We start from the raw sequence: 17011 nt of genomic DNA, 5'->3' as shown, positions 1-17011 counted from the left end.
GTTGAGAATGACATTTTTGTTGCTGAGACTGCCAGAAATCTGACTTGTATCTTAGGCAGACTTCTGGGAAAATTGGTGAGCCAATCACACAAGCAGGAAATGATGTTTCTGGGGTGTGGTCAGTACACATTCTGTGTACAAAACATCTCCAGGTAACCATAATGCATTGCACTTTCAGAAAATTACAGCTACTGATTGAAAAGGAAAGGTATTTTTTAATAACATTTAATTACAATATTATTTGTGTCACAATTGTATACACTAAATAGTTTTTTCTTTTTTTGCCATTTTTTCCCCACGAAAGTGGAGTTACCCTTTAAATCATTGTATAAACATTGTAATTGATTTGGAACCACTCATGATTCAGAAAATGTCTTAATTTGGCTGTGGTCCCAATGTCTGGAATTCTGCATCCCAGCACATCTACTGATCCAGAAAATTATCTAGTTCAGCAAAGTCCATGTCCTGAGGGTGCTGAAATTGAAAAGTTCACCCTGTACTACACGAAGAAAAAAAAAAAAAAGACTACATTAAAATAATAATGAGCTGTTTCATGCATAAATTAAGTGTGTAGTTGAATGATTTAAAATGTGCAATTAGAATAGACTGGAAGTACACTTTTTGTTGATGGGGGTTGTAGTTTATACATCTCATTATTGTGCTGAATTAACAGATGGTGTTCTTTTAAATATGTTCCAAGTTAGCACTTTAAAAAATATCCTTGTGCTAAGAAATGATTTGAAACCAGATGTTACTTTTTCTACACTGCAGTCAACACATCTGTATGAAATAAGTCTGCATGTATCACAGAATAATCACAGACATTTGGACAGTTTAGATATTATAGACAGTCTTGACAAAATTCTGAAGCTGTTTTCAACCTGGAGCCATAAAATTTTCTTTCAGAGCATAGGCGACTTCAGAAGTGTATTTACAACATTACACCCGATGCTCACTTACAATGTCTCCATATCTGTCTTTTTTTTCTCTTTTACTTTATCTATCCCAGCTGTCTGCTTAGCTCAAGAAAAGTGTGATCCTTTTTTTTTTTGTTTCCCTCTCTGCTTATAAAATGTTCTGGAAGGTACAGTATGCCAGATCACTGTCATCAGTCCAGAAACTATTTTGTATGCACTAGGTGGTAAGTCAAATAAGGAAACAATACTTGTAATATGCCCTGACCTTGTTTGTATGATACACCCCAGCTTCCTCTTTATACATTACTTCAACAATTTCCAAGGTTCTTCCTCCCATGTGAATATGAGACAACATATTTGCTCTGCTTCTGAGCTGTCTTTATGTACATCCCATCAAAATGTTATCGTAGAGGGACACTGATGGGCATTATATGTGTTACACAAGGCATATACTTGCACCATTGTATATTATTCACTTGCTCCTCTCTTCAGATAAAGGAACCAAACCAAATAAGGACCAAATCACTCCCCCCAATGGTATTGACAAGATAAAGACCAACTCCACTTAAAAATTATATTTTAGCAACTGAAACCAAATTTGTCTTGGGGGACTCTAAAAGGGAGATTTTGGTACCCTCAAACGTGGGTATTATAATAACATATACATGTTGCACAATGTACAAAGAAAATGGTGTGTGAGCAGGCTAATAACAGATTTTCTGAAAGACTCAGCTACTTTGGGTAACTCTTTCCCAATTGCTACAAGCATACTTCAATTTCAGTGGGGTGACCATTTTATTTTGGGCCTTGGATACATCAAAGCTGTTCCCCTGTGTTACCAGAGCTACCCTGGACGTCACTGGGAGGACCCTGTTTCTGAGGATAATCACAAGCATTTGATTGTGTCCTCAACTATTTTGATGATGGAGGGATTCTCAGCTAGACTTTCTGTTGTTATAGAGTCTTAAAGAGATTATGCTATGCAGCCACAGGTTACCGCGATTGAGCCACATAGACATTACTGTGAAGTAGTCCATGTTTATGCAGCTTTCATAATCTGTTTTTTTTTTTTATTCTGCAGTATATGCATGCTTCTTGTCATTCTAAACTTTGCATTACCGCTTCTAAATTTGCACCTGTTTAGTAAAGTGCAAGTTACAGTGACTCCCTGTGGGATATCTTGGCTGATTATCTATTATTTTACAGTGTGAATCGTTTACAGTGTGTTTGTGTAGCTTAAACTAAAGGAAGCAATTTGTTCCATCAGTTTAGAAATTGCTTGCTACTTAGTGATGAATTGACAATCAATTTAGTAAAAAGTTTGAGCAGTCAAAAAATTACCATGTATTTCTAGCAAATTAATACACTTATGTGTCTTTTGGTGTGTGTGCGGTGGTAGTGGTAGAGGGGGAACAATAAGACTCTCTTAAAAAAGTGTCAATGATAAAATTGGATCACAATACTGGGTATAGATAACCCTAGGTGGATTTGCAGTTCAGGCATTCAAACTAGATTACAGTTTGCCGCTAATTTAGTATGCTACAACAGCAATAAACTGTTTTGAAAAGGCAAGAAAAAAAGACCACTACTTGTCCATTCAGCAGTTTGTTTCTCCAGATATGTAACAGGGGAGAAATTGAATTTGTAGCTCTTGTTGTGTGCCAGAGCAGTGTCATGCCTGCGCTCATTGCTGGCCCTCGGCTTGACACATATCTGCCGTATAACACAGTGCAAATATACAAGCTGCAATGCAGTCATAGATTTCTCTATTTAGCATACTTTAAAGAAATGTAATTAGAAATTACTGGACCCTACAGTACTATTTTCAAGGGAGGCCTCAGCTCTCCAAAGCACTCTGGAACTTGTCTCCAATTAGGAACATGTGTTCTGTTGTACAGTAAAGTGATGTAACAACTGCATGACCTGCCATAACTATGGCCTTGCTTCTTAATCGCATTTAAATTTTCATACCAATATTACAAGTAAATTAAAATACTCAGCGGACCAGATATACTGACGTGGAGTTCATGGAGAGTTGACAGCTGAGCATACTTTGCATATACTCAGAGAACCTCTAAGTTATGCTTTGGAGGTCATTAATAACAATTATCAGTACCTGTTACGTTTGAATTCCATTTAACCACTCACCCAAAACTATCCTGACGATAAATGGTAATTTACAAAACCCCAAAAGACCCATTAAATGCAGGTATGTGTACTAAATAGGTTAGATCATGCAAAATATCTACCACAATAATTATCCAATGTACACCTGCATTCTATTAAAACTAACAGAGAACTGTGCTTTTAAAACCCATTAGCTATTTTCACATATACAGGCATACAATGCAATATTGATTGGTGGAGTGATTTTGCTGCAAAATTACATGTTTCCCCTTATATTTCCATGAGAAAAAAAAAAATCACAGTGCCATGTGGCCACCATGACAAGTGTTGACATGGAAATCAGCACCTTTGTTGATAAAAAAAGACACACCTAACATTAATTTTTCCCTATGTCAGTGCATGCCAGTGCTGGCATTGCTGATAAAAGGTCAGGGTTAGCGATAGGGTTCTTCTGTTCCTCAATATTACAGATTATAGAGACACTGTCACTTACTCATGCACAGGGGTTGGCAACATCTATGGAAAGCCCCTTCCTATCTTCTTGAACTACTTGCTTACATGCAGTCTCTAGCAGCGCAAAATAATTATCAAAATAATTTCTCAACTGACTTAACAACAGACTAATATCTAATTGGCAGTTGTGTGTACTAATATTTGTACATTGCCAATAGATTTTTTATTAACTTACTAAATAAACTAAATAATATGAGTCTAGAACAGCAATGAAGAGCCACATGCCCCCCCTCATCTTTAGCCGCTTTACCCCAGGCCAATTCTAACACTTCTCACATATTGTGAAAAGCAGCATTTTGCTATAAAATTACTTAGAACCCATAAAACTTTAGATATTTTTTGAAAGTAGAGACCATGGAGAATAAAATGGTAGTTGTTGCAATTTTATATATTGCACAATATTTGCTCAGCCATTTTTAAAACACCAATTTTTAGGTAAAAATAGACTTTAATGATGGAGGCCGGCAGCAGCTGGGGGTACTTTCCGTGCCCTGTAGAAGTGATCAGGTGACTGTGAAGCCGCTCGATCACTTCTACAGAAAAACCTTTCACTGGCTGAAGATTTTTGGCACTGAGTAAATGCTGCAGCTGCAGCCATCATGCTGGTTAAGCCACTTCAACCTGAGGATATATGGGTATGTCTTACATACCATACCATAGCTATCCATCTGGTATATCCACAACATTTTACATCATTTTATACATATTCCATGTAGATGATGCACAATTCAAATACAGTCATTTGAAAAAGTAAGTACACCCCATGGAAATTGCTAATTCTTTCAACATATTTGAGATGAGATACTTGAACGAGCATGATTTATTCATTCTCATAATCTAAATTTATACAAATGCAGATTTTTTACATTTTATATCTTTTGAAGCATATCCCATGTACAGGGGTGCCAAACCTTTTGAACAACAGGGGCCACTTGGTAACTTAGTAACCAGTCGTAGGCCACAATCAGTGGAGCGGGTGGGTAACAGTTCTGTGCCCACTCTGCATATGCAGAACGTACATGGACATAGCCCACTCTACTCTATGGGCCCTCTGATCCAATCCTCCCATACATAAGGGGACAGATCTCCTTCTGTTTCTTTTTTTTTTTTTTTTAGCAGATCGAATCGGAGGTAGGCAGGTGTTTACATCTGCCGCTCCATAGAGGTGAATGAAGGGTCTAATTAGGTCAGACTGAGGCTGCTTTCACACTGATGCACTGGGAGTTACCCACACTGCGGGTGCAGCACAGTGCACCTGTGGCTTTCCTGCAGGTTAGCTGCACTTTGCTATGGGCTTATATTATATCCTGCAGGAGGGGTGCACTTTCTGAAAGCACAACAAACCCGCAGGTAATAACAGAAGTCTATGGCTCAGTGCAGGTAACCCACAGATGAACTGCGCTGCACCTTCAGATCAGTTTGAAAGTAACCCAGTAACCACTGCAGACTAGATATGCCCCTATACTATACACTGTAATTTAGTAATTAGCTTACCTTTAATAAAAGTCTTCCATTCAGGTATCACTGGCTGTTGCTGTCCCAGGCGGAGTGCATTTGGTATCACAGTGACAGGAGCCGGCACTGTACAGGAAGCAACGGCTTATGCGGCTGTGCTCCACAGCTTTTTGCTTGCTCTACCCCTGGCTTTATTCACAACACTGATGATCTGGGATAGAGGCTTGAAAACCTGTGACCTGGGCTTGCGGAACCTCCATCCCAGGGCAGGAGGTCATGGGCCCAATCAAAGGGCGACTGGTTGGGCACTGCCCCCCCATCCCAAAGCACCTTTTCCCCATGTTGATGGGGACAAGGGCCTCTTCCCGACAACTGTGGGTTGTGGTTGTAGGAGTCTGCGGGCTTGGGGCTTATCCGAACCTGGAAGCTCCCTTTGACAAAGCCCCACCATGTGAACCCATTCAGCAAAATGAGTTTTGAAAATAAAAACACACACACAGTTTTGACAATTTCTTTATTAAAAATAAAAAAACAATGTCCCCCGATGTAGATCCATTGTCAATCACCTCTACCAATAGACCCCTCCAAAAAAAAAAGTTAGTTAGGAACTGTTAAACGGCGGTTAGACTTCGTCATGGGAGGAGCTTTTTTTTTTGGGTTCATCGGTGACGGTGGGCATCGTGATTGATGATGGATCTATATCCGGGGATATTGTTTCTTTATTTTTAATAAAGAAATTGTCAAAAAATTGTGTGTGTGTGTTTTTTTTTTCCTTTTTGACACTTGTTTTTGGTGAATGAGAAGAGGTACAATGTACCCCATATTCATTCACATAGGGGGACTGGAATCTGGAGGCCCCCTTGTTAATGGGAGCTCCCTGATTTTTTTCTGATAAGGCCCCTGCCCGCAGACCCCCACAATCACAGCTCAGGTTTGTCAGGAAGAGCCCTTGTCCTGCCAGGCTGCATGCTCTGATAAGAGTCTGGTATTGATTTTTAGGGGGATCCCATAATACTTTTTTTTAAAAATTAATTGGCGTGGGGGTTCTCCTTTAAATTAAATACCAGACCTATGGATCTGGTATGGGTTTTGGGGGGACCTCTTGCCTTTTTTTTTTTAAATTTTGGGGTGGGGATCTCCTTAAAAGCCTTACCAGACTCAACAGGGCCTGGTAAGGATTGGGTAAGACCCCCAAGCCATTTTTTTTTCACATTTTTCTATTGCCAGCAAAGTTTTTTTCATTCAGGTGTCAACGGGGAAGCTCCTTGACAGCTGATGTCTCATCAGTTGTTAAGAACGCAGCAACCGGCTCCTTAACAACCAGCTTTTCACTATGCCATAAATTGGACAAAGCTTTGCCTAATCATGGCTTAGAATGCACTGTGCAGCACGCAGTGTATTGTGGGGCACTTAGCGTACGAATATACTGCCTTGCGCTCTGCAAATTTGGGTGTACGCCAAACGAGCGACGATATTGGAGCCGAACTTATGCTTAGTCCGGACCGTTCGCCCAACACTAGTCCATTCATATGTTTGACATAATTATTAACAACGCATCTGTAAATGGTATGTTTTGTATATAGTGAAGCCGGTTGCACACGATATATAATATGATGCAAAAGCAGTATTTCTCAAGTGTACGGACCTGCTAACAAGGGAAAATCAATATCTATTGTTACATATTGCTTTATTCTCTTTGTCATATTTTGATTAACTTGGTCAAAACACATTATTAGCTCCTGACTTTAATCCCCTCTCCCTTACCCTATTTATTCTTTCCTGTCCCCAACCTTCGTTCCCTCCCCTCTTGCCCCTCATCAACTTCCGCACTCTGTCTTTTTCCCCTTTTATTTCTTTGTTCACTGTTCTCCTTTCTCCTCTCTCCTGTCTTCCTCTACCTCTATCTTATCTCTTTTTTTCCCAATCACCTTTCTCCCTTCATATCTTTTCCTCTATCCTATTTCATCTTCTCTTTCTCACCTTCACGCTCTCTCCAATTCCCTCTTACCCCTATCATTTCACCTATCTCCCCTCCCCACTCTACCCTCTCACTTTTCTCCCCTCCACCCTCTCTACAAAATTGGAGTTCCCCTTTTAGCGCTTTTTGTATAGTATGGGAGCAAGAGGCCCCTCCAAAATAATACACAAAGAAGCCGCAGTATAATGGAGTTTCAATTCTTTAAGAAACTCCCTTTAAATGTGTATTTTGCCAAATCTTACCTTTTAATATGCACATTTAAACACATATTTCAAACAATCTCTTAAAATGTTCTGTTCTTGCTTACACCGTAAGCCCTAACCAACATGACAAAACACAATAAAAACACAAACTCATTTTCAGAGTGCACTTATTATCCCCAGAGTCAGCGATTAGGTAACATGTGTTTTATAGAATAGACTTTATAGACATTTTATGATGCACTGTACCTGCATTTCTTGACAAAAGGATGCCGTCGGTCCAAAGAGAATTTGACATTGTTCATCTGCTGTATACGTCATGCCTGGCAGCTTGGAGGGAATAATGACAGAGCTGATGCTTTGGGGATTTGTCTGCAGCAAACAGTTACTGGATTTTGACCTGGCAACACAAGCAGTGTTAAAAAAACAAGAACAAAATGAGAGTTGGTTATGATTAAACTGCCATAAACATGCATTTTATGAATAAAAAGTCAAATAACAAATGTTATTACAATTTTATTCAGGTCTGCAATAGGGAATAAAGCACTGTTTACTGTCTGACTGTCTGTTTAACAGAAATCCAAAACATCTGAAGAGACTTGCCCTAGAACAGAGATGGGCAGTGGAGAGTTACCAATAATTTCTAGAATGAACTGGCTGAACCTGAACACACTCCCATAATTCTCTTCAAATTGGCCAACTGTCCCACATTTTCAAGGACAATCCCAGGCAGGGCTGCCAAGTATTATTAACTAACAGTAAAACCGTACTGAGATTTGTATTCATCATTTCGAAAAAAATAAGTTAGGCAAAATAAAAAAAGAAAATTAAATTTTGCCATTTTTCGACAGTTCCCTAGTTTCACGTGAATACCTACCAACATTTTCAGAATTTTTTGTATTACAACACACAATTGACATTGCATGTATAAAAATATTACCAGCCATATTTTTGTTCATAGACATGCATGTGAAAGACCATATAGAGGCTGAATACACAACTTGGTGGGGTTTAAAAAGAACCTGTACTCCACTGTCACTTTGTCCCACTGCTTAGTGCATTAAACCACAGTGCAAAACACTGACTACTACTTCCACGTGTTCACCAATCAAAAATCTCAATTAATAAAAAATCACAATTAATAAAAAATAAGTGCAACAAATATGTATAAAGTGTGATCAAATAGTCCCTAACAGATACAAAGTCCCAAACTTTCAATTCATATTAAAGCTTTCTTCATCCAAAGTGCTTGTGTGCGAATAATAAAAACTATAGAATGCTAAAGTGCTCCAAACGATTACATTACACTGTGATATGTGCTCCACAAAGCCCCTTTTTGTGCCTCTAAAGGCTGTATGGACCCACAGCAGTATTGCATGTGGGTCTAATGTGCTTAATGCTGGTAGATGTAGAAACCACATAGCTTCAAAGTCTTCCTATGTGGGCGGTACAATGCCTAGAAGTTTGCACTCTCACTACTCATATATAGAGGGAGAGAATAGGTATAGTTTAGTATGCTCTTTTTTAGTGTATAAAAGTATAAAATCACACTTACAGTATTCCAGAGAATACACATTTTAAAATCATGAATAACAGGGCAACTGGCTAGCTCAAAAAACTCCCTTGGTTCATCACAATCTCGTGTGTGTTCCACCGTTTGCTGGATGTGACGTCACTAAGGAACCAGAACTTCCGTCAACACGTTTTGCCCCAACCACAGGGTGTTATCAAAGAGAGGGAATTCCGGTGTCTTAGCTTAATACTGTATATAACAATGAGCCAGCTGCTTACGCTCACATGACCGATATGTAATTTCCTGCTGGTTGTACTAAGTTTCATATCCATACATTAACCTACTATTTCCTACTCTTAATACCCCAGTCCCTAGCACACCTATGAATGGACTCCTTTCACTGATGTGACTAACAGTCACATGCTACCATGTTATTTCCCCTCTGAAATAATCTACTTTGCTACTTTCTACTCTTATTCCCTGCTATTATGCCCCATATATCATACGGAATACTCCATAATAAATAATTTAAAATAATTTAAACATAAAATAGGTTGTAATAATAATAAGTTAACATTTAATATATACTGCGCTATTTATATTCACCAAATGGACAAAAAAATATTTAAATCAAATTCAATATTTAACCCTTTAGGACTTAAACTACTAGCAAATAGATCCATTTTGTTTCAATTTGGGAGATGGCTTTTTAAGGTTTTCCCCTCTCCAATTTTGCTCTACCCTATCTATCCCACAAAACGTCAACAGTTTGGGATCCCTACTATGGACTAATCTAAAATGATTGGACAGGCTATGATTTCAAAACTGTTTTCTAATATTATTTACATGTTCACAAAGTCTTACCCCAGGCTTTCTGGTAGTTCTACCTACATATTGAAGCGTGCATGAACATTCTAGAATGTAGGTAACGTGGGTACCCCCACAGGTGATAAGCATATTTATCTCAAATGTTTTCCCCTTTACATGAGACTCAAATTGTGTAGTTTTCCTAATTCTGGTGGTCTTTTTAGGGGAATTAACAACATTTTTTGCAGCCTATTTCTCAAGGTATAGGGGTTTAGTATAGATAAGTTGTTTTTTTTTTTTTTTTTTTGTAATATTTTATTTAAAATCTCATCCTTCAAAAGAATTGGTTAATGTTTTTGTACTATTCTCTCTATTGGTTTATATTGTCTATTAAAGCCAGTCATAAAGGCCAGCCCCTAATCTTTAACTCTTTTTCCTTTATTTTTCAACATGTCATTTCTATCCAATTTTTTAACTGCTTCCTTTGTTTTAACTAGATCTTTAGACTTAAATCCTTTTTCTTTAAATCTCTCAATAATGGTTGCTGCTTGTGTATTATATTCTATCTACTCATCACAGTTCCTCCTAATTCTCATCATCTTGACTTTTAGGTATTGCACTTAGCCGTCTTGGGTGATGGCAACTTCCTTTCGGAATGTGTCCATTCTGATCTGCATCCTTGAAATAGGTCCGCATCTTTAATTCCCCATTTTTCTTATATATATATATATATATACTGATTTATAAGAAATGAATGGCTAATCTGTCATAACTTTCCGAAAACAAGATTCCATACTTATTAACTACACTGAACAAAATTTTAAACACAACATTTTTTTCCCTCCTATTTGTCGTGAGCTGAACTAAAAGATCTAAGAATTTTTCTATGTCAAAGGCCTATTTCTCTCAAATATTGTTCACAAATCTGTCTAAATCTGTGTTAGAGAGCACTTTACCGAGATAATCCATCCACTTCACAGGTGTGGCATATCAAGATGCTGATTAGACATCATGATTATTGCACAGGTGTGCCTTAGGCTGGCCACAGTAAAAGGCCACTATAAAATGTGCAGTTTTATCCCACAGCACAATGCCACAGCTGTCGGCCTCACAACCGCAGACCACGTGTAACCACACCAGCCCAGGATCTCCACATCCAGCATCTTCACCTCCAAGATCGTCTGAGACCAGCCACCCGGACAGCTGCTGCAACAATCAATTTGTAGAACCAAAGAATTTCTGTACAAACTGTCAGAAACCGTTTTAGGGAATTTCTGCTCATCTGCATGCTTATCATCCTCATCGTGGTCTCGACCTGACTGCATTTGTCGTCATAATCGACTTGAGCGGGCAAATGCTCACATTCGATGGCATCTGGCACTTTGGAGAGGTGTACTCTTCATGGATGTTCTTGGTTTTCACTGTACAGGAAAGGTGATAGATAGCTTGTATGGCATCGTGTGGGTGAGCCGTTTGCTGATGTCAACATTGTGTATCAAGTGGCTCATGGTGGCGGTGGGGTTATGGTATGGGCAGGCGTATGTTATGGACAATGAACACAAGTGCATTTTATTGATGACATTTTGAATGGGGCCTATTGTTGGGCCATTCATCCACAACCATAACCTCAAGTTGCAGCATGATGATGCACGGCCCCATGTTGCAAGGATCTGCACGCAATTCCTGGAAGCTGAAAACATCCTAGTTCTTGCATGGCCAGCATACTCACCGGACATATCACCCATTAAGCATGTTTGGGATGCTGAGGATTGGCGTATACGACAGCGTGTTCCAGGTCCTGCCAAGTTCTAGCAACTTCACACAGCCATTGAAGAGGAGTGGACCAACATTCCACAGGCCACAATCAACAACCTGATAAACTCTATGTGAAGGAGATGTGTTGCACTGCATGAGGCAAATGGAGGTCACACCAGATACTTACTGGTTTTCTGACTTGGTTTTCTGACTGGTTTTATTTCAGCTCATGAAAAATGGGGGCAAAAACAAGTGTTTTGTTTATAATTTTGTTCAGTGTAGTTCGGTAACAAGTATGGAATCTTGTTTTCGGAATGTTATGACAGTTTAGCCAATTCATTTGGGACTTTGTATCTAGTTGGGACTATTTGATCACGCTTTATACATATTTGTTGACCTGATTTTTTATTAATTGGGATTTTTTATGAATTGGGATTCATGGTTGATGAACATGTGGAAATAGTGTAATGCTGTTCTTTGTGCCTGTGCAAAAAATCGCCAGGTCTGGGAGCTGCCATGTGGAAGTAGGGAGATTGTGCATATGTATAAAAAAAAAAATAAAAATAAAAAACAGGAACCCACTGTATAATTGCAGTGTCTTCAAATCTTTGATGGGGCGCCTTATTTATATAACCCCAACAGAAACAATGAAGTCGTTTAACTATGCATTCAGATTCCTTTGTGGCACTATTTGTTTGTCCTCTATTGTTGGTGGGGGGGGGGGGGGTGCTAAGGATGAAAAAATTCACACAGGAATTTATTGGTGGGCCAATGAAAAATGGAGCAGTGGCAGAGCAAATTGAAGGTAAGTACACATAGCTAATACTGCATAAGATAAAATTAAACTGGAAATTGCCCCAGTATAGAAAAATAATAGGTCTGTTTTAAAGTTCATTGGCAGTGTTGAGGAAAAACAAATCCTGTCACATCTCTAACATTGCATGCACTCATTGTGCACCTAAAAATTACCTCCTTGATACTAACAACATCCATGGAAATACACAGTACAGACAATGTCATGAAAAGAAAATTAAGAGATGCTTTTGGTCACATATATACATAAGCACATTTTTTGAAAGCCTTAGCTCATTTATAGGTGATGATTTACATATTGCAAGAGGTTTTACAAAAGAGGCATCATTAAATGAGAGAATATGAGAACAGAACAGTAGATACAGTATATCAGTGTACAAATTGAGAGTAACTTTCAGGAGCCAGATATGGCTGCAGAGCATACATATCCTCCTTTGTCATATGATTCACCTAGGTTCCCAGACTCCCCACCAGAAGTGACCGCAGCTAACACCAGAGCCTGAGCAGTCTCTGCACGGCCAATGGTTAAACCAGAACACCTTTGGGAGTGGGGTTTTCTCATGCCAGTCAACGTGGCATCCCATGGCTCATTGGTCTCCAGAGCAAGGTTAAGGAGGTGTTACCAGGGCTGAGCATTGGAACTGAGGCTCAGTCCTGTGTCTAGACAACACTAAGACAGTAGAGGCCCCTGCCCCAGAAATGTCTCCATCTCCTACAGCATGATTCCTGGTGTGGTATCTGAGATATGTCAGCCTTCCCCTCATAAAGCGAAAAACTCTCTGACCCTATTATTATAATTAGATACTATGGAAGACTTGACAATATGCTAACACATGCAATTAAAACTATAAAGTTGATGCACAATTTGAAACATTATTTTTTTAATAATTATAAAAACAATTACCATAATATAGCTTGTAGATGCACTCAAAAATACTATTTGTACTTTTATGAACACATTTATAAGCCTAAAAATAATAATGATCAATTGCAAGTACATAAAACCACTAGCTTTCTTCTTTTTTATATCAGGACCTATAAGTATTGAAAGAGATTTAGGAAACCTTTATTGCTAATACTAAACTGTAGAGATGACCTTGCGGTTCGCCCAGCGGTCGGTTATAGCGAACTTTGCTTGTTCGCTATTTGCCGATCATGCGAACATATGGCGATGTTCGCGGCCGCCATATTCTTTTACATTGTGAAGAACTTTGACCCATGACACATCCATCAGGTGGTACAGGACAGCCAATTGAGACATTTCAGCACATGGACATACCCCCTACCTTATAAATAGACCTGATCTGGCTGCCATTTTACATTCTGCCTTTTGTCAGTGTAGGGAGAGGTTTGCTGTGTGGAGCAGGGACAGACTATCAGTGACACAAATTGCTAGGTAATAGGTCCACAAAAGTCCTTTTAAGGACTGGTATAGGTGTACTATTGTTTGACCTATATTCTGTCTTTTGTCAGTGTAGAGAGGGGTTGCTGTGTGGAGCAGGGACAGACTGTTAGTGACACAAATTTTAAGGACTGGTATAGGTGTACTATTGTTTGGTGTGCAGTATATAGGGGTGTAATACACTTATAATATACTTTCTAATATAGAAAGTATATTATAGTGGATTTGTATTATGCAGCATTGTGACTGGTGAGAGGTTGCTATGGGGAGCAGAGACAGACTGTTAGTGACACTTTACGATGCACAGCCATTCTTGGCATCGGATCAGGAAAAGGAGGTATCAACAGCCGCCACTGAGCAGTCTGACGACAGTACCCAGATCAGTCCAAGGAGGTTGGTCCCCGCTGTTGCTGCCTACTCCGAGGTCTCTAATGTTAGTGGTGGGGAAGGTGACATTGATGATGCAGAGGCAAAACTTCTGCAGTATCCAAATACACTATTATGAAAGTATATTGTTATATAACACCCCGCTTCAATCTGTCGTTTTGGGGGGCCACTGGTCTATCACACCAGTTATAACACTTTTTCTAATTGCGTTTGTCACTCTTTGTAGTTGTAGTATCGCTGCAGAACCACTCACCAGTCACAATGCTGCACAATTTCACACCACTATAATATGCTTTCTATATTCATCCAGCATTGCGTCTTTCTCATCTTCCTGCTCCTGCTCCTCGACGGCTTGATCAATGACACGACGCCATGAATGCTCCAGAAATAAGGCGTAAGGTACAATGTCACTGATGGCGCCCTGGCTGCGACTGACCAGTTTGGTGATCTCATCAAATAGCCACAGAAGTCTGCATGCGTTGCTCTTGAGGAACCACTGGCGCGGTGAAAAAAAAACAAGCTCCCCAGAACCTGTCCTGCCGCAGAGTTTGTACAGGTAGTCATTAACTGCACATTTCTGCTGGAGCAGCCTATCAAGCATATATACAAGGTTCTGTTCCATCGCGTCGGGCAGTCACAAATAAGACGTCTGACGGGCAGGTTGTGTCGCCGCTGAATGTCAGCAAGTCAAGCCATGGCTGTGTGAAATGGGCCGAGATTTTCCTGGCCTGCCGCAAGGTGTCCTGGACCCCAGTGTATTTGACAACGAATCGCTGCACGACCAAGTTCAGGACGTGTGCCATGCATGGCACATGTGTAATTTTGTCCTGTTTTAGCGTGCTCAGCAGATTGGCACCATTGTCGCACACCACTTTACCAACTGTCAAATTGAGCGGTGTTAGCCACTGATCTGCCTGGGAACGAAAAGCTGAAAGTAGTGCAGGACCAGTGTGGCTCTTGGCTTCCAGGCACAACAGACGCAGCACAGCATGGCAACGTCTCACCTGGCATGTCGAATAGGTTCTGGGGATCTTGGGCGGGGCAGCGGAAGAGACAGTAGCAGCAGAAAAGGAGGAGTCAGCCGAGGAGGAGAGGGAGGATGGAGTAGGAGGAGGAGAAGAAGAGGCAGGCCTGCATGCAATCCGTAGCGGTAAAACCAAATCTACACGGGTGCCATGGGTTACATGCTTGACGGCCATCAGAAGGTTCACCCACTGGGCAGTAAAAGTTATATACCTTCCCTGCCTGTGTTTGCTAGACCACGTGTCTGTGGTCAGATGAATCTTGGCATCGACACTGTGTGCCAGAGATACATTCACTTGCCACTGAACATGGCCATATAGCTCTGGGATGCCCTTCTGCGAGAAATATTTTGTTCCTGGGACCTTCCATTGTGGTGTTCCAATGGCCACAAATTTTCGAAAAGCCTCTGAGTCCACCAGTTTATATGGCAGTAGTTGGCGGGCTATCAGTTCCGGCTTTTGAATTATTCTGAGAGTAGTCACCGCCAACACATAGAAGGCAGGTATATGCAATAGGCTTCCACAAAGGCCAACAGTAGCCCATCTCTATCTACGTGGCAACCTATGAAAGCAATTGACGTAAAACAAGCCATTTCTCTTGCTTTCCAATCTAATAATGGTTTTAGATATTGCACTACAAATCAGACTATTGCAGGCAATTTCTTTTGTGAACATTCTTACACTGGTTGTATGGCTAGAAGGCCATCAACCAACCCCCGCCCCCCTTTCCCTCATCCCCTCAGCCAATGGAGCAGGGAGTGATGAAGGAAGGAAAATAAAAGTAAGTAGAACAGGTTTTTGAACACAGTTTTACAACTTCTATCTTTGAATTGTTAGAGATGTGACAGGAGAGAGCAAGCAATACATAGTTTACAGCAGCCTTATATTATTTTTTTTTCCAAAAGAGCAGCCTTATATTATAGTGTTTTCTGGAGGGAAATAGTGAGTTCAGTCACTGGGTCTACTAATCATGCAGAGTTGCTATTTAATTACCAAACACAAATTTTACCTTGCACGTTAATGCTCATTTTGTTCCATGCAAACCCTATTGGAATATTTAAATCACTTTCTGTGAGTCAGACTTATACTTTGCTTTTCACAAAGGTCAAATAAAGCCTAGAATGATACTTTGACTTTTAATAATAAACCATTTCAATACATTATTTCTGGACATGAAACAGTCATTAGTATAATATGTAACTAACAAGTGGAATTAACAAAATGACAAAAAAAACAATAATTTATGTAATGTTTGTTCTAGTGACTCATTAAATTGCCAGCTGCTCTAGATTGCATGAGACAATGTAATAACATCTGAAGGATGTGTAAGGTAGATGACTTGAACAATTTATAATGTAACATTTGATATGCATTAGAGGGAAACAGTAAGTTGACATAGTTAATTACAAATGTTTTTTTGACACAGATGTTTAAATTACTTATTACTCTGCTCCTACAATAACATGAGATGGATTGGAAGGTCCTACGGACATAGCACATGAGATCAAATTCTATAATTCAACAATTCAAAATAATTACCTTAGAAATCTTTCAAGGTCTTCTCGACTACATCTGGACCATGAAACATCTCCCAGATTCTGCCCCTTGATCCATTCTCCTGACATAATGTGAAGGCCGTCTGCACAGGATGGGTGGTCATTGTCATGATTGATACCCATGCTAGTTTTATCACATATAAAAGAAAAATTATCATAAAAACTTTTACAACCATCTTCTTACAAATATAGCAGATTTAGCTTTCTAAATAATTTTAAACATAGACATAGTAAAAACTGTTTTGCTAGTTATGAGAATTGAAATGCACTTTATGTTTTGTTCTACAATATATCTCTATTTGGGTTAAATAATTGAGAATGATATAATATAAAATAATCAAGTTATAATAGAAAACATTGCTCACATTATTAATAATAATAACGGTTCAAATTAATAAGTGTGTGTGTGTGTGTGGGGGGGGGGGGGGGGGGTTGTATTGTGTTGTTTTTATACCAATAGCTTGCATTTTGTCTGTGTTGTTTATATACATGTATAAGTCATAAAATGAAACTGCAGTCAAAGTCTTCAAAAGGGTGGGAAAGGATTAAAACTTATTTTACATTTT

The 17011-nt window shown here is 39.4% G+C and overlaps 1 protein-coding gene across 1 annotated transcript in view; it reads right to left on the bottom strand.

The window, feature by feature from the left end:
- ADAMTS19 (ADAM metallopeptidase with thrombospondin type 1 motif 19) overlaps nt 1-17011 on the bottom strand; it is a gene marked incomplete at its 3' end in the record, with an annotated part of 395950 nt that overhangs the window by 194727 nt on the left and 184212 nt on the right. Inside the window, exons 9-10 of the mRNA XM_082272872.1 lie at nt 16429-16569; nt 7440-7590 (exon numbers count right to left, since the gene is read on the bottom strand). Of these exons, the coding sequence (XP_082128998.1) occupies nt 7440-7590; nt 16429-16569 (292 nt within the window). The remainder of the gene's footprint in view (nt 1-7439; nt 7591-16428; nt 16570-17011) is intronic.

Source organism: Pelophylax lessonae (assembly GCF_965119305.1).
Source record: "Pelophylax lessonae genome assembly, chromosome: 1".
Taxonomy (NCBI): domain Eukaryota; kingdom Metazoa; phylum Chordata; class Amphibia; order Anura; family Ranidae; genus Pelophylax; species Pelophylax lessonae.
Note: the sequence above shows the minus strand (reverse complement) of the source record. Positions and strands in the feature narration are given on the sequence as shown.